The sequence below is a fragment of the Platichthys flesus genome, chromosome 16 (genome assembly GCF_949316205.1).
Source record: "Platichthys flesus chromosome 16, fPlaFle2.1, whole genome shotgun sequence".
In the NCBI taxonomy this organism is placed as follows: domain Eukaryota; kingdom Metazoa; phylum Chordata; class Actinopteri; order Pleuronectiformes; family Pleuronectidae; genus Platichthys; species Platichthys flesus.
This window is the reverse complement of record NC_084960.1, coordinates 18,158,198-18,179,154: the sequence shown is the minus strand read 5'-3', so window position 1 is coordinate 18,179,154 and position 20,957 is coordinate 18,158,198. Positions and strand designations below refer to the sequence as shown.

The 20,957-nt window shown below is 41.7% G+C and overlaps 1 protein-coding gene, 1 long non-coding RNA gene and 1 other non-coding gene across 3 annotated transcripts; 2 read left to right on the top strand and 1 right to left on the bottom strand.

Moving 5' to 3' along the window:
* Positions 1–411: 411 nt before the first annotated feature.
* LOC133971466 (uncharacterized) lies at positions 412–4,272 on the bottom strand. The gene is made up of 2 exons (XR_009924381.1): positions 4,129–4,272; positions 412–2,111 (listed from the first exon to the last, which is right to left on the bottom strand). It is a non-coding gene; the product is annotated as an uncharacterized LOC133971466 (long non-coding RNA).
* Positions 4,273–5,033: 761 nt separating this feature from the next.
* On the top strand, positions 5,034–5,105 carry trnat-cgu (transfer RNA threonine (anticodon CGU)). The gene has a single exon. It is a non-coding gene; the product is annotated as a tRNA-Thr (tRNA).
* Positions 5,106–12,758: 7,653 nt separating this feature from the next.
* tsen54 (TSEN54 tRNA splicing endonuclease subunit) lies at positions 12,759–20,112 on the top strand. The gene is made up of 12 exons (XM_062408819.1): positions 12,759–12,847; positions 14,177–14,335; positions 14,885–14,948; positions 16,212–16,295; positions 16,432–16,530; positions 16,610–16,662; positions 16,858–16,971; positions 17,238–17,706; positions 17,797–17,932; positions 18,027–18,087; positions 18,953–19,066; positions 19,376–20,112. Exons 1-12 carry the CDS (start codon positions 12,792–12,794, stop codon positions 19,524–19,526), a joined length of 1,560 nt encoding a protein of 519 aa, XP_062264803.1. The 5' UTR covers positions 12,759–12,791; the 3' UTR covers positions 19,527–20,112.
* Positions 20,113–20,957: the final 845 nt, after the last annotated feature.

Sequence of the window (20,957 nt, the reverse complement as noted above, 5' to 3'; positions counted from 1 at the left end):
GACCCCAAAACATAATGAGGACAAAAATAGCTCATGAGCACACAGTTGAACTCACATACTGGTGAGATATTTCCACTGTGTTACTGAACAATAACTTACCAGTCAACAGAAAGATCTTTGACAGTATGGCTGTTCACTTTTGAGTTTTGTCCTAAGAGGAAAACCTTGTTAAATGTATTCTTATTCATACCTGCTGATAAGACGTGTAAACTGTTATTTGTATTATCTTTACAACCAGAATACCAGTTAAACTGCATAAATGTGACAAATGTTTCTCCGATTTGTTATCTGTTTTCTAAAGATCTCCTCCTGCAAACATAATTTCTATTTTCACAATGACTAAAAGAGCACATGATATAACTGATTAAAATGCATTTTTGTTATTAAAATTGTATACCAGGATGTTCCACCCATTATTTAACATAATTTAATTTATTCCATTTAAAAACGACTCAGTTAAAATGACAGGAAAGAAAAATGTAATTTAAAACAAACAAGTGGGCAAAAGCAAAGTTCTGGCTTATTATCCAAAAATATTCCCATTAGTAGAAGCCATGGCCGAGGTCTGTCCAGTAGTAGATGCAGTACAGAGAGTTAGAAAGGAATCAATACATCTGATTAGATCATCTGATCACATTTTTTAAGAGTGTGAAAAACAAAAGGATTCCTGAATGACATATCCTGGAAATATGGTTGATAAAAATGTGAACGCAAACACACACACACAAGCTGCAGTTCCAAAACCCATATAAGAAAAAGAACCACAACAGATTAATTCATTTCCCAGTGTTGGAATTTAGTGTTTATCTTCTCTTATTCTACTGTAGTTAAAACCGTAAAACACCCAGAGTTTAACAGCCGCGACATATTCTCCTTGTTCTGCCTACCACCTGCCGGACATAAGCTTTTATCAGACACAAACTCTGGAGAATGTCCAGAAACTTTGGTTGGGACATTTTCTGGAGTTTATCTTTCAAATATGAAAAAATATATAATTCCTACTGTGGAAAGAACAGGAACTCGTGTCAGCCCTTATATCATCACAATCTCTTGAATCTCTTCAGTATATGTCTGAAAGCAGCTATACATATTCAACTGAAAGGTTATTTTCTTTAGACACTGCTCAGTGAACTTAAATGCATCAATAGCTCCAGAGAACAGACTTAGCCACTTTAAGGTCCATCCAAAGTGGATTTCATTGTTATTATTCGTCTCAACTTTTTGAGATCTGAGGAGAGAACATAGCAGAGATAACAGAGGAGACTGGACCGAAATAATAAAGTTGTAATGACGACTTGAAGATGGTGAAATAATATCATAAACTCAGACAAAAAAAAGAGCTGATATGTAAAAAAAAAAAAAGCCATCATGGCTGATCTTTGAAAACAAAGTAACCACATTGTGATAACAGGGCTAGAAAACTTAGTGGCAACTCTAGTGGCACTTTGCTTCTGTAACAAATCAAAGGTTGTAAAATCTCTGGACATTGAATTCTCTCAAGCTCGGCAAAAAAAAGTCAAAGTGCTAAAGTTGCCTTGAGAAGCAGGTGTGATTTCGTGTTAATGTGGATACTGGTTTGTAGATGACTCAGGCAAGTGTAACATAAAAAAATACACAGACAGACGCAGCTCAACTAACAACAAGTTTTCAGGGGCAAGATGTACTTATGGAGCCATAGTCCTCGGTTTAGTTGCTCTTCAGTGCTCCTGACCTCACCTTGGACACCTTCATTGAACACGTGTCATCCTCAAGTGTGAACAGCTGTATGAATCAGAATGTCCCTGTGCCAACACCTGGAAGGAAATAAGCCTAGGTAAAAAAAGATGTCCTGCGGCATAACAACATTTAGTAGCAGCAGTTGCCCAGGTCGGTGAGGTTTTAGTGTTTTCTCCACAGTATGTACATCATGAGCAGGATGAAGCCTGCAGACAGGGCTGTGATCACACACTGGTGGATAGAGAGGAGGTTCTCCAGCGTGTGGATCCTCTCCTCCATTGCGCTGGTATGGAAGTAGTCATAGATACCAGCTCCAATGCTCCACAGCGCCCACACGGCATCCAAGACCAGTGGCATGGTGAAGCAGACGGGGGGTGGATGAGCTGCAGATCAGACTGGAACCACAACATGACACATTTTAATTTAAGGTCAATGTTGAAACATTTGCTGTAGAATGTAACTTTAAAATGCCCATGGTAAATATGACAATAAGTATTCCCCTCTCTGCTGGAGAGGTTGTGGTATAATTGGCGACTTTTCCCACATTTTCTGGGATTGCCCTAAAGTGCAGAAGTTCTGGGAGGGGGTGAAGGGGGAGATACGTAAGATCTTGAACTTTGACAGCTCGATTGACCCACAACAGCTGATTTTGGGAACTACACCTTCAAGGGGGCTAAGGAAAAACAAATTTTATATGATCAGAGTTATGATGCTAATTGCCCACAAAATTATCACAGTAAACTGCCTCAAGCCCCACCCACCTACCGTGGACCAGTGGGCCCAGAGGCCCCAGGCTGTGAATTGCACAGAAAGTTTAACTGCAAGCCTAAGACTCCGGAAGGACATTTACTTTGCAAAGTGGACACCTGTGATAATGTATCTGTTAAAATGAACATTCTGTTGACATTTGACTGGACAAGCTGGACTGAATGTGAAACTATGTGAACCCATTGGGATAACTCTTCTGTAATATTGTATGACATGCTGTGTGAGACGTCAAGGTACTAAACAAAAAAATTCAACTAAACACCAAACACTGTCATATAACTAGCAAACAGAAACTGTTTAGTTTAGTCAAGTTTAGCTAACTGTCCACAGATTCAATGTATATCTCTGCTCCATTATGTCGGTACAAAATATTCTTTTACTATTATTCTATAACTGTATTTTTTGCATATTATATTTAAATGTTTGCATTATTACTCAGAAATTCAGGGTGGGCAACTTTTTAAAGATTGGACTTCGTGTTGAGAGTTTCTTCAAGTTTTAAAGAAGGCGTCGCCATAGGAATTCAACCATACTGTAATATTATATAATAATACTATTATTATTGAATTATTATTTGTACACTTGCCTGCGTGGAAGCACATATGCAGGTGATGACTTCCAGTAGGGAGGCCGTGAACGGACTATTCCACTATTAAAACACAAAACTGAAGAGGGTTGTTTATGATACAGGGGTCAGTAATTTAAAATATGTTACAAACAAGTTCAACAGCCTAGTTTGCTTTAGTGAATGGACAAACTGTTAACACCTGGAGACTGGAGGCTAAGTTGTCCTCTGTGTAGTGATTTTCATTTTGCTAATGGGGCTAACCTTAAAAGGTCTTCACTCAATTGTAATGAATAAACGGTGTAAAGTTAAAAATTAAGAAATCTATTGCATATTTATAATTATATTTTCCAAATGAATGTAAGAATCACATATATCACAATAATTACACTGATTCAAAGAATTGTATTGTCCTCCAACAACTCATGACTGATTTAGCTGTAATCTCCATTTTGAATGGCAACATTTAAATGTAAAACCTTAACATGACATCAGGCCGATTAAACAAGAAATTCTAGTTTTCTGATTATCGTTTAGCTCGACAGTAGAAGCTTGACTGACAGAGGAAACAATTGTTTGATTTCCCTGCTCAAATACTGCACATGAATCTTTAGCTTAAATTATGACAACTGGAAAAAACAATCTTCCCACAAGGCCCTGTACTAAATGACATGTCCTGTTTGATGTGCTGTAGAAGAGAGGGGAACATGGGTGACACGTAGGAAGTATGAATTCATGTGTTCCTGGCAGGCTCTATGTATCAGAGCGTTTTCACTTAAGTTGAATGATTCTGTGACAGGCTGGAAGTATGTAGCAGGGTTTACAAGACCGTATTAATAATGTTCAGCAACATAATGTATAATATAAAACAGGTATGTCATTAATCATATAGTAATTAACTTGATCAATGGAACTGCATATTCTCGCAGCATCTAAACTAGCAGGTAAATACAGTTTTTCCCCCAATTGTGTTGAAGACCATCTGCTAGCTGCTAACGTTAGCTTGTAAACATTATTTCTTCTCCCATTTCCACCAAGCAAACCAGGATTTGTCCCAAAACGAGAGTCATGTTACTCACAGCATTAGCTTCTCCTCACACGGTCCGCACGGACTCCCCTACACCCGAAAAACGAGCTCCGAACTTTCCCATCTGAAGCAGCTATAATGTTTCAGTGACGGACTGAAGTCGCCCCGTCTCCCTGAGCCGCTGCAGCTGCTTCCGGGTGGGTATCCAGGTTGCCAGGTCTGCGTTATAAAGACCAACCAAATAAGAGCTCAACATCGTGGTTCCGGAAGTGTAAATCCATTCAATTCATTCTGTGAATAGAGGTTTCATTATGAGCCATAATGTTGTATTTTACTTTCTGATTCTTGTTGTTCTGGGTTTGTACCCTTATGGTTGAATACACTTAATGTAAACCGCTATGAATAAAAGCGTCAGCTAAATTAAATCTAACGTAGAAAGGGATTATTTCAAATCGTTTTTTTATGACCATGATTCCTCTTGTAGCTGGTCGACTTGGTTCTAAATGCATATGAGCTATAAATAGTGAAATGCATGTTGTTTGTGAACGTGGAATGAGAAAGGGAAGAGAAAGTAAAAAAACTAACAAGTTTAAATGATAAATTGTTTGTATTTATATAGCCCTTTCCTACTCTCGATGAGCACGCAAAATGCTTTAAACGCAACCCTGGTGTGTTCCCTCCTCTAGTGTCCCCTTCTCCCTTGCGATGGTCTGGACGCTACGCCACATTTCCCTTAAAAAGTTGACACCTTTTCTAACTTGGCCCACCGTCCAAAACATGATGGATGAAACATTGTTTGTAACCAACTATGGCATCTGCTGGGACATTCGCCACCATTCACTAAAGCTGTCCGGCTAAGTTTAAGATTTTAACCTTTTTAATCCATCCTTTGTGGCGCGCGGGAGAGCAGACGACACTCAACACAAAATGTCCCTCAGAGACCCATCTACATTACCAGGCGCGGTGGCCAAGTGGTAAGGCGTCGGTCTCGTAAACCGAAGATCGCGGGTTCGAACCCCGTCCGTGCCTGCGGATCGTGGGTGTGACTATAGTCCTTTTCTTAATTATTTTAAGATTGTGAATTCCACCATTATTCTTCGCATGATGACGCAGAGGAAATAAAGGATTAATGAATTGTTCTGATTTCAGCCCTGTGAAGTTGAAAACAAAACAATTTTACTGAAAAATCAGTCAGATTCTAATTATTATTCAATTGTTAAGAAACAAAAGCCACAAAGTTATTTTTTATTACCATAATATTGTGTTCTTTATTGTGACTTCCATTAGACCATAGTTGGTCCAGCACCCTGCCGGTTTTCTACTCTTTAGAATTGACAGTACCCTGGGAGGAAGCTGTTGATGAAGGTATGCAGACATGGCGTTTGAGGCATAGCAACTTGGCAGGAATGCGACCATGTACGGCGCCCGGGGAGCAGATGTTGGGGGAGTAAGGTGCCTTGCTTAGGGGCACTAGACAGGGTAGGGAGAGTCCTCTTGGATTTTTGGACAGATCAATCCAGGTTCGTCTTTTTGTTGTTTCTCCGTGGAGTCGAACCACAGACGAACCAGAGACCTTTTCTGCCCATAGTCCAAGTTTCTGCCACTAGTCCACCGCCTCAATAAATGAACAGTACTATACAACAATTTCCCATTACATATTGTTATTAGTTGTACTAATTGTAGCAGAAGTATGCCTGGCCTCACGTTAGTTTTAGTAGTCGTGTTATCTGTAGAAGTCGAACATGTAGTAGTAGTAGTAGACGCAGTTATAGATGGAATAGTAATATTGTAAACTCATCTTTTGAATCTTTCTGAATTTGCCACTGGATTAATGAAGTATCCATCTATCTATCTATCGATCTTTAAAGATGGCTGACGCTAAACAATTAATGTTTTAATATTACCTTGCAATAGTTTATATAATTAAAAAATTAAAACAGAATAAATATTTATTTTAAATTTTAATTTATAATTGCGTTATAACTATAACTTGTTAACCACATTTTATGTTTTGTTTTATCCAATTTTAAATCAATATTCTTGATATTATATTATATTATATTTTAGAACTATATTGCTATATACTGGGCTGGCAGTGGTTGTAGTAATAGGGGTAGAAATATATATTGAAGCCTTTTGTTCATAGTTGCGGCAGTAGATTTTAGTGTTGTTTGTAGTAGTACTAGTTAAGGATAGAGGTGAGGTACATGGGTGACTGAGATGGTATTATTGCTATTAGAAGCCTATATCTGTAGTAGTAATAGTCATAAGACTAATAGTTGTAGTAGTAGTGGTGGTAGTGTTTGTTAAGCTGTTAGCAATCACATATTATTATTATAAGAAGAATTTGTAGTATTAGTGTAGCAGTAAGCATATTTGTAGACTTAGTAGTATCTATTATTTATTCTAGTATCAATATTTCTATTTTTATTGTATTGTCAATTGCAGTTGTTAGTTTTTAGTTGTAGGTAGTACTACAAGTTAGCCTGGATGCCAGACGAACTTAGCCCCGCCCACAACATTTTTGGTCGGGAGAATTGTGAGTCTGACAACGTCAGGCTAACTACAAGTAGTTGTGATTCAATAATTACAAATTTTTCGTAAAAGTTGTATTAGTACAAGAAGAAATAGCACTTATAGTAATAGTAGTGGTAGAAGCAAAGGTATTGTTAGTTGAAGTAGTATATTTAGCAGTAGTATAGTTTTAAGTGAAGTATTGTTAGTGGATATATTACTGTTAGAAGTAACTAACTAGTAATAGACGTGTTGAGTGGTAGAGCGGAAGTAGCACCAACAGTTTTTACTGTACCTGCCTTCCAGCTCACGCCACATGTTCATCTCATCTTAGTCTCCTGTCCGGTACGCGAACAAGATGACCTCTCGCTCACCTTTCAGCTCCGTGGCCACATGCATGCACAGGGTGAAGGCTCTCAGGTTCAGGGGCTTCATAGGAACCAGCTCAACAAAACTGTTACTGCTTTCAGGGTGGAACACGAGGGTCTTTATGACGACGCTCCCTGAGAAACCAGAATTTTGTCGAGGAGTTACAAAAGAGCAGGCCACGAGCAAACATAATCTAGGACCTGCAAAAGTCTATAATGATCACTGTTTCTCAAATGTGTTACAACTTGAAAAATACTCTAAGATTTGGTGCGAAGCCTTTCCTTGACAGTGGTCCAGATTATTAAATCCCTCAGTTACTGAAAATATGAATTGTCCGGAACACAGATATTATATAGGTCATATATACAGAGGGATTTTGTAGTGTTTAAATGCACCTGAAGACGGACTTGGTTTGTTAGTACAATATTATTCATCCTTAAATTAATTATTAAGTATTGTCTTAATTAATAGTTTTGAAATGTCCAATACCTAAATTGGTTTCAAATTATTTATAGATTGTCTTGAAACACTTAAATGATTCATCATTTAAAAAAGAAAACATGTTGCCGATTTATATTCTGTTCATTAAGTAATTGACCGATAGTTTAGCTCTAGGTAGTTTATTCACGTTCAAATTTGCTGTCAGTGTCTTCACACAAAGAATAAAATTTAATCAATATATATTAATTTTATGCTGTGATGGCCCTGGGAGGAAAGTGGACAAACTGAACAGGCTGTATCATCTGAACAGGGCTTTTAAATAGCTGACCCCCCCCCCCCCCCCCCTTCGCTGTTTGACTGGATTACATAATATCAGTGTTCAGAGACAACTTTTCCAGGGAAATGTGGTTGACTCAAAGTGAAAGAACACAAAGTCCAGAAGGCAACAACTGAGGAGAGCTCACTGGACAATATTCAGCCATTTAGTAATAAATCACATTTCTCCAGTATTAGCTTTACTACACCTCCTGTTAAATTTAGAATACAAATTTGAATTGTCCTCCTCAGCTACAACCCCTTAATAATATGGCACCTTCATATCTTAAAGAGCTTAAAGTACCTGTGATGGCAGCACCAGCAACCACAACCTTAAACTCAGTAACATGGTGGTAACCTTCATTTAATTTGCTAACCGTAGTTTGTTTCTTTTTACACACACACCCACATCACAGATAAATAACTAGACATAAATTTTGGGTTTATTCAACATACTTCATTCATTTACCTCTCCTTGAACCGTCACCTTATCGTGGTGGAGAGGTTTGCGTGTCCCTGTGAACCTGAGGGCTGTGTTGTCTGGAGCCTTGTGCTCCTGGTAGGGTCTCTCATGGCAGAGTGGTCTCAGGTGAGGGGCCAGACTAAGAATGGTTCAAAAACCCTCAATGAATATCGATAAAAGAGGAGATGGGACCCAGCCCGGAGGAAGCCCGGGGCCCCCGTCTGGAGCTAGGCCCAGACGGAGGGCTCGATGGCGAGCGCCTGGTGGCCGGGTTTGCCACGGAGCCCGGTCGGGCATAGCCCGAACAAACTACGTGGCACCCCCCCTCTCTTCATCTCATGGGCCCACCACCTGTGGGAAGACCCGTTGGGGTCGGGTGCGCAGCCACATGGGTGGCAGCGAAGGTCAGGGGTCTCGACGGACCAGACCCGGGCGGCAGAAGCTGGCTCTGGGGACGTGGAACGTCACCTCGCTGTGGGGAAAGGAACCGGAGCTTGTGAGGGAGGTGGAGCGCTATCAGTTAGATCTGGTGGGGCTTACCTCCACGCACAGTCTCAGCTCTGGTACCGTACTCCTGGATAAGGGTTGGACTTTATTCTTCTCCGGAGTTGCCAAGGGCGTGAGGCGCCGGGCGGGTGTGGGGATACTCATAAATCCCCGGCTGAGCGCCGCGGTGTTGGAGTTTACCCCGGTAGACGAGAGGGTCGCCTCCCTGCGCCTAAGGGTTGTAGGGGGGAAAACTCTGACTGTTGTTTGTGCGTATGCACCAAACAGCAGTTCAGAGTACTCTGCCTTCTTGGAGACCCTGAATGGAGTCCTGTATGGGGCTCCAGTAGGGGACTCCGTACTTCTGCTGGGTGACTTCAACGCCCACGTGGGCAACGATGGAGACACCTGGCGTGGTGGGGAGGAACGGCCTCCCTGATCTGAACCCGAGCGGTCGTTTGTTATTGGACTTCTGTGCTAGCCATGGATTATCCATAACAAACGCCATGTTCGAACATAAGGGTGCTCATAAGTGTACCTGGTACCAGAGTACCCTAGGCCGAAGATCAATGATCGATTTTGTGATCGTGTCATCTGATCTGAGGCCGCATGTTTTGGACACTCGGGTAAAGAGAGGGGCGGAACTGTCAACCGACCACCATCTGGTTGTGAGTTGGATCAGGGAGTGGGGGAAATTTCCGGATAGACCTGGTAAGCCCAAACGAGTAGTGCGGGTGAACTGGGAACGCCTGGAGGAGGCCCCCGTCCTAGGTATCTTCAACTCACACCTCCGGCGGAGTTTTTCTGGCATTCGTGTGGAGGTTGGGGGCATTGAGCCGGAGTGGGCGGTGTTCAAAGCCTCCATTGCTGAAGCTGCGGCGGCTAGCTGTGGCCTCAGGGTCTTAGGCTCCTCAAGGGGCGGTAACCCTCGGACACCGTGGTGGACACCGGTGGTCAGGGAAGCCGTCCGATTGAAGAAGGAGGCCTTCCGGGATATGATATCCTGGAGGACTCCTGACTCGGTTGCAGGGTACCGACAGGCCCGAAGGGCTGCAGCTGCTGCCGTGTCGGAGGCTAAGCAGCGGGTGTGGGAGAAGTTCGGAGAGGCCCATGGAGAAGGACTTTCGGTCGGCACCAAAGTGTTTCTGGAAGACTATCCGGCACCTCAGGAGGGGGAAACGGGGAACCATCCAAGCTGTGTACAGTAAGGATGGGACTCTGTTGACCTCAACTGAGGAGGTTGTCGGACGTTGGAAGGAACACATTGAGGAACTCCTGAATCCGAATAACACGCCCTCTATGTTGGAGGCAGAGCTCGAGGTTGATGGTGTTTCATCGTCAATTTCCCTGGTGGAGGTCACTGAGGTGGTCAAACATCTCCGCAGTGGCAAGGCCCCAGGGATTGATGAGATCCGGCCAGAAATGCTAAAGGCTCTGGGTGTTGAGGGGCTGTCATGGTTGACACGCCTATTCAACATCGCGTGGGAGTCGGGTACAGTGCCAAAGGAGTGGCAAACTTGAGTGAGGGTACTATGGAGCGTGAGATTGGCCGGAGAATCGGAGCAGCGGGGGCGGTATTGCGTTCGCTTTACCGCACCGTTGTAACGGAAAGAGAGCTGAGCCGCAAGGCAAAGCTCTCGATCTACCAGTCGATCTTCGTTCCTATCCTCACCTATGGTCATGAGGGCTGGGTGATGACCGAAAGGACGAGATCTCGGGTACAAGCGGCCGAGATGAGTTTTCTCAGAAGGGTGGCTGGCGTCTCCCTTAGGGATAGGGTGAGAAGCTCAGTCATCCATGAGGAACTCGGATTAGAGCCGCTGCTCCTTTACTTAGAAAGGAGTCAGCTGAGGTGGTTCGGGCATCTGGTAAGGATGCCCACTGGGCGCCTTCCTTGGGAGGTGTTTCAGGCACGTCCAGTGGGGAGGAGACCTCGGGGAAGACCCAGGACTAGGTGGAGAGATTATATCTCAACACTGGCCTGGGAACGCCTCGGGATCCCCCCGTCAGAGTTGGTCCGGATAAGCGGATGAAAATGAGATGAGACTTCATTCATTTATTTATATCTTTTTTTCTGTGATAGTTTTTCCAAGTTTTCTGTGAGTTACTAGTTCCTGGGGGTTGCTGCTGGAGTCTCCTGGCCAGCCATTAATCGGAGGCCCGGCTGCAACAGACAACCTTAAATGGCTTTAAGCACTAATTGGACTGCACCATGTCGCTCTTAATCATGGGGAGGGACATTGCTTCCTTATTTAGAATTTTAGTTGTTAATTTTAGACTACTGTTTGATATTTGCATTCAATTATTTTTCCTCAGTTGATATTATATGGCCTTATACTGGTGTGTTAGTTGTTGCTCTAGTTTGTTTTCAATGTTAGTATGTTTAACTGCCTTTTGTGTTTGAGTGACTTGATCAGCCGCTATATATTTTTCCCCTTTGTGTCAGTTGAGGGCACTTTTTAGGTGCAGTTAAAATTTGTCTTCACACTACTGGAGGCTAGTTTGGTTAGTTGACCTTTTATTGGCCCAAATTTGAGAAGTTTATTTTTTTGCATTTATGTTGATTTTTTTTATTCAAATAAACTACCTGTGGCTCTCTGGTCTTCCTGATCGGCCCCTGACAGTACCTTATCACTCCACATTCTAAAAACGTATTCATGGGGTTAGTAAATCGACCTTAAAGTTAAGGCCTTTTTTAGTTATAAAATTACTTTTGTTACATTAACAGGTTTTAGACCTGTGGTTCTCAAACTTTTTACAACATGTACCACCTCAAAAAATGTTAGGCTCTTCAGGTACCACTGTAAGGACCAACATTAAAATATGGTAGCGTAGGCCTAGCCTATTCAGCTACAGACAGTTCAAGCAAGAGGACGATTTATTCCTAATAAGAAAATCATTTATTTTTTACACTTGTCAGCCACAGCTACCCTGTACAAAGGTGGAGAACTAGAACTGGAACTTTAATGCTTCCATACACACTGGTGTATAGACACAAGTTATAGCTTTGTCATAAGAATAAAAAATTAGCAAGTATGATGGAAAGTGGACCTCTTGTGGAATAATTGCAATAACCGGTCAAGTAAAGGCGCGCACACACACAATACAAATCATGTTTTATAGTGTTTGGAGTAAAAATATTGTTGCCATTATTGGTTTGTGAAATGCAGTAGTTGTAATCTATTGTCCAGAGTAGTATAGTGTAGATACTATTATTTATATTATTAAGAATTATATAGCTGGAAGAGGAAGTTTGTACTTTGCAAAAAGGACAAAGTACAAATATGTCAGGTTGAGTCAAAATGGGAAAAAAACAAGTAAAATAACAAAATGCTCTATTCTTAAGGTTACTGATTGATGAAATGTTGACAAAACAGAAATCAATGTTCATCAATAAATGGCAATATACATGAGCCATAACTGAACCACTTCCATGTTATTCAGATAAGGTTATGATGTGGGTCAGTTTAATTAATATAAACTAATATGAACAGAAATACAGTCTTATTACACCTCACTATCAGATCCAGCTGCTAACCTGCTTCCCACTAACGTATATGGCTCGTTCAGTAATCCTTGTTGGAGTGTCCTTGGGCAAGATGAACAACAATATTATGTTGTAATCATAGTCCACAATCTACCGCCATCAGGATCCAACACCACTGTCCATGATCCGATGCCACCATGATCACGAACCACCACCACCACCACGATCCAGGATTTGGATTCACCATCAACAATGCATTATCACAATCTGCCACCATCAGGATCAATCTCCACTATCCATGATCCGGATCCATCATCGCAATCCACAATCCACCTTCACGATCCATCACCACTATGATCCACCATCACCATCCACGACCACAATCCATCACCACTATCCATGATCAGGATCCACCATCATGATCCAGCTTTACGATCAACCACCATGATCCATGATTACGATCCAACATCACAATTCACAATCCACCACCACTATCCATGATCAGGATCCATCACCAATATCCAAAATCCACAATCCACCCTCGGCGTATTGGCTCCTCCTGCTGGCCATGAGTGTAACTACTTGGATCTAGTGAACAGGAGGGGAGCCAGGACCCAGAGGAGACAGCCTGTCAGCCAACATGGCGGACCACAACAATCCCCACGCTGAGCAGAGTCTCTACAATGAGATGTTAAGGTTCGTTGTCGCATTAGTTGGTTCTAACTGTTCATTCAGAGACGAGCAGCAGCTCATCTTCCATCACTGTCGCTCGATGGTTCTCACATGTCTCTCTCTGTCGTCGGAGTTTTTGTAGTGAACACATGGGGGAACAGGAGGGACGGAGAAGCAAAAAGGAAATTGGTTGTGTTGTTGAAAACAGCAGAAATTAGGAAAGACTTTGAGTAAATCGGCCTTCTTTGTTTGACCATGGTGAAGTTAGTTTGAGGTTGGATAGTTCACAGGACTTTGATTTTGGGACCATCATAAAGAACAACTTTTATTTCCTGTGATGTGACCCACAGACTCCAAATCACACCGGGTATTGTTGCTACCATAGACAAACATCTATTTTTAATGGATTTGAATGTGTCCTCTATTTAATACATATATACGAATATTTAAAAAGATCTGCCATGTTGATCTTGCAGTGGTGGCGCAACAGAAGTCAATAGGACATGTGCAGTACCAGTAGTTAAATTTAGATGTGTTTTTTTTTATTCAGTCACGGTGCATGCATAAACATATTGAGTCCAACATTTTGTTCTCTTGCCACACACAACAAGGGACGTACACAACCAGGTCATCAGGCGTAAAGTGACCGGAATGATCCGAATTTATGACGGAACCCTTTGATAAGCAGGCAACACACACAGGCTGCAGACAGGAGGCCACCATGTTTTTTACAGTAGCCCAAACTGGGCCAACTAAACACCATTTGAGTTTTCACGACAACTGAAGGCTTCCTAGAGTTCTCTCTCATGTTTAGAAGTGGAGGGTGAGGTTATTTAGCTGCAACATGCATCTTCGCCACTAGGTCTCACTAAATCCTACATAATGAACCTTTAATTGTTGCAGTAGAAGCAACACCCCACTTATCCAGGTATATACATTTTCATTCATGAGGTTATTGTATAGATCAGCTCTACATGTGAGTGTTAAGAAAAGATCAGGAAAGCAGATTGTTTGTCAACTGGTGCAGAGAAATGCACCTCAATACAGTGGTGCTACCAAGGGGAGGCCAAGTGGGGCCACCCTGATTGAATAGACTATTTTAAGAGCTTTTCTTACTACTTTAATGCGTCTGTGCAGCACACAATTAAATAGAATGCAGTTATATCCAAATCAAAGGGGAAATTATTGATGGTCCCTAAGTGAAATCCCTGTGATCCAAACTGGATGTCTGTCCAATATCCAACCAAAAATTAACTTAACTGTCTTGGTGACAGTAATACTGACATTAAGACTCTATTCACAATATGTTATTGTCACACCAGTTATATAAGATTAAGTGTTTGTAACTTCCAGTCCGTCTGAGCTGTTTGCAGCTCGGTCCAGGAGTCACAAGATCCCAGTGAGAGGACCGAAGGACTTCTTCCCTGACGGCTCAGACGAGCAGAGACAGCGGCTTGACCAGAGTCTGACCGAGCACTGGAGCCTCCTATCAGAGGAGAGAGTGGAGAGGCTGTGAGTAGGCATCTGTCCATCCTCTGTTTTCACCTTTTTGAAGCCTTTATTGTTGTCCTGTATTTTCTGTATCCTACATGAGCTCTGTTGTCAACCATGCAAAACAAGCAGAACACAAAAGTCTGAGTCAGTTGCTCTGGACATTTCCCTGAACTTTTGCTGCCACCTTGAGTAAAATGTCCAAATGAGACCATGTTAGCAACATAATTTATACATCATGTCCTGAATCCTGCTCTACCCAGTCGCCACCCCTCATCTGAATATGAAGTGACATTTTCCTGTTGTTGTAAATGTGTCTGACCAGGATATTCTCCTTCTTAGTTCTTCATATCTGCAAGACAAACACCAAAAACAGTCCAGACAAAATTAGTCTGAAAACGAGAAGAATACTGCTCTTGTCGTGTCATCCAAGTGTCTGCAAACCCTATATCAGACAACCAGATGCATCATGTTGATTGTCATTAATGTAAGAGGATGCACAAACAGCAGGAGTCCGGTTGTGCTGCCCTAAAAATGTTATACTTGTTTTCTGTTTTTATTTTACTGCAGAGGAAATTTAGTAAAGGGAACATGGATTCCAGACAACCGGATTGTGGAGCTTCAGTCTCCAGCTGTGAGTATGAGGCTTTGTCCACACTGGCACGTGTTATATTCAAAACTAAATCATCAGCTTGCAGATGAGCCTTTTAGCTCCACATCAGAAATAATCTCAATCTGTTAACTTACGGTAGCACACATGACGTGAACATTCACATACACATAGTCATGTGTTCACCTCTGGAAGTCGACTCAAGACTGATAAGAACCAATAAGGAAGAGAACGTGTCATCGTTTTCAAACAACTTCCTGTTTGTCCATTCAGACGAAAACACAACCACAGGTTTTGTTTTCATATAACAACTAAAACATACTAATGTGGATGTTGCCTGCATCCCAGCAAGTGTGATTAACTATAAACACACTCTGAGCTCTCTGACATCTTCTGCACTCACCCCTCATGTGATTTGTTGTTTTCAAGATTTTGTCAAACTACTATAATATTAATTGGATTTTTTTGAAAATGTTTTTAATAGTGCTGCACAGATTTATCGGCCGAACATTGGTACGGCGGGTTAGGGTTAGGCGACCGCTGGGGGAACCCTCTGTTCGCGAGGTGGGGGGGGGGGGGGGGGGGGTTGTTGACACGATGGGATTTCTGCCCGACACTAAAAACAGGTAAAACTGAGGAGGACTTGTTAAGTTGTCTTGACTCACGCAGTGTAACTTGGCGTAAAAAGTATGAGCGTAGCGTCTGATTAAGTACTTTATTATCATGTGCATCGGCTCTATTCATCCGTCTCATGCACAGGTAACAAGGGAATTGACAACATACGTCATACACACAGAAGCCGTAACACATCTAATAAACGGGCAATACTGCTACGATAAATTAATGAGAAGAGCGTTCTCTATAATGATACTTTAACAGGGCTGTTTAAGACAGGGTAAAAAGGTGCTGTTTTAAATTATCCTTGTGGAATTTTGACCAAAATATGTTAGTCATTTCATTAAGATCCCAAGGAACCATTTCAACTTGCGGTAAAATGGGCATAATATGTCTCTGTTAAATAAAGTTTAGTTAAATCAAAGATTGTTTCATAAATCTGATTCAATTTTTGCTCATTAAAAGGTAAGAGTGATGAAAATAGTGCTTTTTAAATAATGATTTAATTATTTTTCTGGCACAAAAGGGTGAATGAATAACAACAAAAAGAAAATAAACAAATATCGGTATCGGCTATCGGCCAGATTGTTATTTTAAATATCGGTATCGGCCAAGAATTTCCATATCGGTGCATCCCTAGTTTTTAATGATATATACCATTTTTGTACACAGGGAAAGTTCTGGCATACGATGGGATTTTCTGCCAATGGCAAACAGTGTCTCCTCCCTGAAGAGGCTCTCTACCTGATGGAGTGTGTGAGTGGCAGATTAAACCTGGTGTGGTAAAGTCACCTGGAGCACAAAAAGTCGTCATTTTTCTTCAGCATTATTGTAATAATGCAAGAAATACGTTTGACCTATAAACTGAGATCTCTAAACTTTGTGTGAGCAGGGAAACCTGCAGGTGTTTTATCAGGATTTGCCGCTGTCCATTCAGGATGGTTATGAGAGATTTCTGTCCTCAGCCACAGTGAGCCTCCGACAGTATCAGGTAAAGCTTTCAGTCCGAGTTCAAATTCTGACAGCGGAGCACGATGCTGAATCGGCCTAATAAATCTTTCTCCTCACAGGTGTTTGGGCATCTGAAGAGGCTTGGCTATGTGGTTCATAGGTTCGATCCCAGGTAACACAAACCTAATGTCCAGTGTCGAGTCCAGTAAGACAGCACATCCATATAAACCCACTTCGTCACGTTGTTGTTGTAAACCTGATTTTGTCCAAATGGATGGTTTAAAGACTCAGTTATAAGTGGATAAATAACGGAGGTCAAGTTTAACCAAAATGAGCTAAATCTTTTATTATTTGTGTTTTGTTACAGTTCGGAGCCATCGTCGTACGCAAGGCAGCTGAACCTGCCTCACTCGTATGATAGAGCAGGAAAACAACTGAAGAGGAAACGTAGTGTCAGCCCCTCCTCCACACCGACATCCAGGTAAACAATGGCCAAGTTCATCATACAGAAATTATATTCATTATGAGCTTAACATGCAAAGCACCTTTTCTAAGCCAAAGGGATAAAAAAACAATAAAATCAGATGATAAGAAGTCAAATTTCACACAGAGATGAAAAATTTTCGATGAAGAACATTTGAAGAAAAGCTTTAAAACAAGTTATAGATTTAGAAATCTATGGTTAGGTGAAATAGAAAAAAATCTAAAACTGCACAGAGTAAATTTCATACTCTGTTTTTGCTGCAGTTGTGCTGATGCTCAAGAAAATTCCACCGATAGAACTGAGAGGATGATGGAGGATAAAGGCGAGGAGGACACAAAGCTTCCCGAGTCAACCTCTTCTGAGGATATGGAGGTCCAGATCTCCGCCGCGACTACCACTTATCCAGCAGACCAAGGTGGGGGCAGGAGCTGGTGGGCAGCAGATGGTCTCAGGGACTCGGCCAGAGGATCAAATCACTGCGCCACCTCTGTTCCCTCCCACTGGGACTTCAGCTCCATCCTGTTCCCTGACCTTGGTTCCAGTGAACATCTGTCCAGCTGTCTGGCATCTCCAGACCCTTCTCTGCTGCCCGGGGCTTTGGCTGTGGGAGCCTGTGATGTCGTCCCCTGGAAGCAGAGGATAAACTTGCGGAAGGTGGCAATGTCCTCAAATGAGCAGAGGAGGGAAGAAGACGAGCGGCGGCGGCGGCGGGATGTCAACAAAGACAAAGACGTTTGTGACAACAACAATTGAAATCAAAAGTGACAGTAGGACATACCTGACATTTATTATCAGGGAAATGATTTTGTTGATTTCCTTTAGGTCCGGCAATGCAGAAACTGGGCGGAGTATCAGGAGCTCCTGAAGAGGCGACAGGGGAGAGGGGACGATCGACCAGCTCACCTGTGGAACAGAGAAGTCACTCCCTTACATGACCCAAGACAACCAATCCCCACCAGTGAGAATACAAGACCAGAGTTTTACTTAAACGTTCTGTCAAAGTTATTTCACTCTAATCAGAAAACCAAGTCACTGATATTCTTTTATTCCAGAGGAGCTGTTGGATAAAATCAGCGTGATTGAGTCTACAGACTTACTCGAGGGGGCGTCCAGGTATTACTTGTACTGCTTCCTCTTTTTACACTCTACACTTACAAATTATGACATTCATTTGTCCTTTTGTCATCACTACTTCTCAGGCTGCTTCTACCTATTATTGACATTGATTGGTTTGAAGACGGGTGTAACTCTGATGTTGTCAGTTGGGCAGATAGTAGTCCTCCTGTTTGAATGGAAAAATGTGATGAATCGGTTAATTTGGTTGCCACTTTAATATATTCATGTTCTTCAACCAGCATCATGAAACTTCAGGTGCAGTACTCCACACGTGTTCAAATTTATGTCCTCGTCGTGAGCCTCTTCCTCTTCTTTTTCTTCTTCTCTTATTAAATGCTGTCTCAACTTCCTTTAGTCATTCCAAAAGTCCAAACTATACAAAAAGTGGGTTTTCACACTGCAAACAAACCAAATCCTGGTTCAGTTTGACCCTGATGCAGACCACCTCTTCTGGTCGGACAACATTTCGGGCTGCTGATCCGAGGCACCTTTCACACCTTTTGTGTCTGAAGGTTCAGACCAAAGACAGCAGGTGTGAAACACCCTATAATAAAAACGGATTAATTAATATATATTGCAAATAGGACCCTGGTGCCCTTTTCACAGATTTCATAGGATTTGCGGCTGGGCTCTGACTGAATCACAAAGGATATCAGATATTAGATTTTCTTTAAGCCATTATTTCCACGGAAGCAGCGGGAAATTTCAATTTGAGACTTGAAATGTATAAATTAAGTTTTGTAACAAAAATAACATTTAATCCATATCTGTTAGACAAACGCCAGAGCCACTTCCCGCCCTGTCGTGTTCTCATTCACCGAGTGTGATGCAGAGTGACCACATTGTGCTTTTGTGTGCTCAGGTTAAAAGGCTCAGAGGACTGGAGGATTTGTTTCAGTGTTTACCAAGCTGATTCGGTGGCTGAGTTCAAGAAGAACAGCCCGGGGAAACCTTACTCCCGCATGTGTGTATGCAGGTACGGCCATGTTTACTCAGGATTCGTTTACAGGAAACAACAGGTACCTGACCCGGGTTGCAGTGGTTGGAAATGAATGGCTCTTTTGTATCTCTGTCTTGTCTTGTTATGATTCTGGTAACATTGCTGTTTGATCAGTCATTTAGTTAAAAAGGCCAGAAAACAAACACAATTTTCCCGAGAACACTCGTCCCTCTTACTTGATAAACGACCAGAAATAACCATTATCAACTAACTGATGTCAGGCTTGTCTCTCCCTTCGAAACTGACCACTCTCAATAATGTGATTCCATCCCTGCCGCGTTTCAGTTTCGACGGCCCTGTGCCCGACCTGCGAGCTATTAAGCTGCTGGCCTCCCAGAGCGGAGACGTCCCAGTGGTCTTTGCTGTTGTGGACTACGGAGACATCTCCTTCTATACCTTCAAAGACTTCCAGCTGCCAACCGATGTTTACCCCTGAGACGTCGCTGCAAAACATTTACACACACGTTTTTGAGACTTTTAAATAAATCTGCGAATGTGTCTGATTTACTACGAATGGATATTTTTTGGCTCCAAATAAGGTCATAAACCCCGCCTCCTCCATGTGAACAGATGGGACATTGGACCAGATTCAAAATTCAAAGTATCCTAGTATCCAAGGGCTCCATTGATGTACAGTGGGAATTTACAATAAAACGACAACATTATTGATAAAGTGAGATTTATTGATAAAGTTATTAAAATAACAGAACTTGAGCCAACTTTCTTTACAAAGCATTACAAAGAAAAAAACCTGTATATAAATGAATTTAATGTTAGAATTGAACAAGGTTCAAGAGGAAAATACAATAAAAGACTCAGAAGAAAAGATGACAGCAACTAAGACAACATGATGGCGGACAACAGAATAATAAAGCAGAATAGGGTTGAAGATGATGAACTGTATAAATATTACAAATTAGGAATTTAAATGTGTGTGGGGGAGAATCAAGGTGAAGTCCATAATAAAAAGAATAATGAAAATGAAAGATCCGCCTTCAATAAATGTTTATCTTGTTTCCAAATCTACAACTAGTAAAGTGTTTTTCTGCCTTTTTTAAATACTGAAAACTAGCTGTTCAGGTATTTTACCTACATTTTAAGATATTTAAACTAAAAACCTGGAAACATCTCTGGTCACATGCCTGTCTTTTTTTAAATATACATATATATATGCAACCGCGTGAAAAACAGCCAGTGGCCAGAGACTGTTTTTGGTCAGTCACTTCAGTCACCACAATATCTCAAGAACGTCTTGATGGAATTTATTCAAATTTGGTTCAAACATTCACAATAGAATTTTTTTTGGTGGTTAAAGGTCGATGTATCATTGCTGTGAATGTGATATATCAGGAACAGCCATTTGGAATTTATAACAGCTGGTACAAACTTCCACTTGGACTTGAGGAGTTAGAGTTCAAAGGTCAAGGCTACTGTGACCTTACAAACCCTTTTGCCTGTAAATGCTTGATGTAAGAACACCCCTCGAGAATCTGTTCAAATATTCCATTAACATTCTCTTGGTCTCACTGAGTAACTGTATTGAATTTGATGGTTGTACGTTGAGCTCAGGGTGACTTCATAAACAATCTTTGGCCTCTTGGAGGGTATGTTTAAAGACTGAATCTTCGAAATTTTTATCAGTTGCCACTTGAACTCACAGATAACTGCATGAAACTGCACTGGCTGGTGGGGACACAACAAAAACCTGAAAACATTTCAGTTTTTTTATTTCTAGTTTACATTTCTGTAAAATTCTCTCCCCTCCCTCTCGACGTTTCGCTGAGATGCACCTCATGTTGACTTTTTGCTTCAGCTGCCGGTCGACAATAGACATGTGCAGCTGATTTCTTCTGCACTCTGTTCTGTT

Bases quoted from the DNA above. Each gene is read 5' to 3' on its own strand.
- tsen54 (XM_062408819.1), top strand. From the start codon at position 12,792: ATGGCGGACCACAACAATCCCCACGCTGAGCAGAGTCTCTACAATGAG. The intron at 14,336-14,884 runs GTGAGTAGGCAT...ATTTTACTGCAG, and splicing joins GAGGAGAGAGTGGAGAGGCT to AGGAAATTTAGTAAAGGGAA. The intron at 16,531-16,609 runs GTAAAGCTTTCA...TTCTCCTCACAG, and splicing joins TGAGCCTCCGACAGTATCAG to GTGTTTGGGCATCTGAAGAG.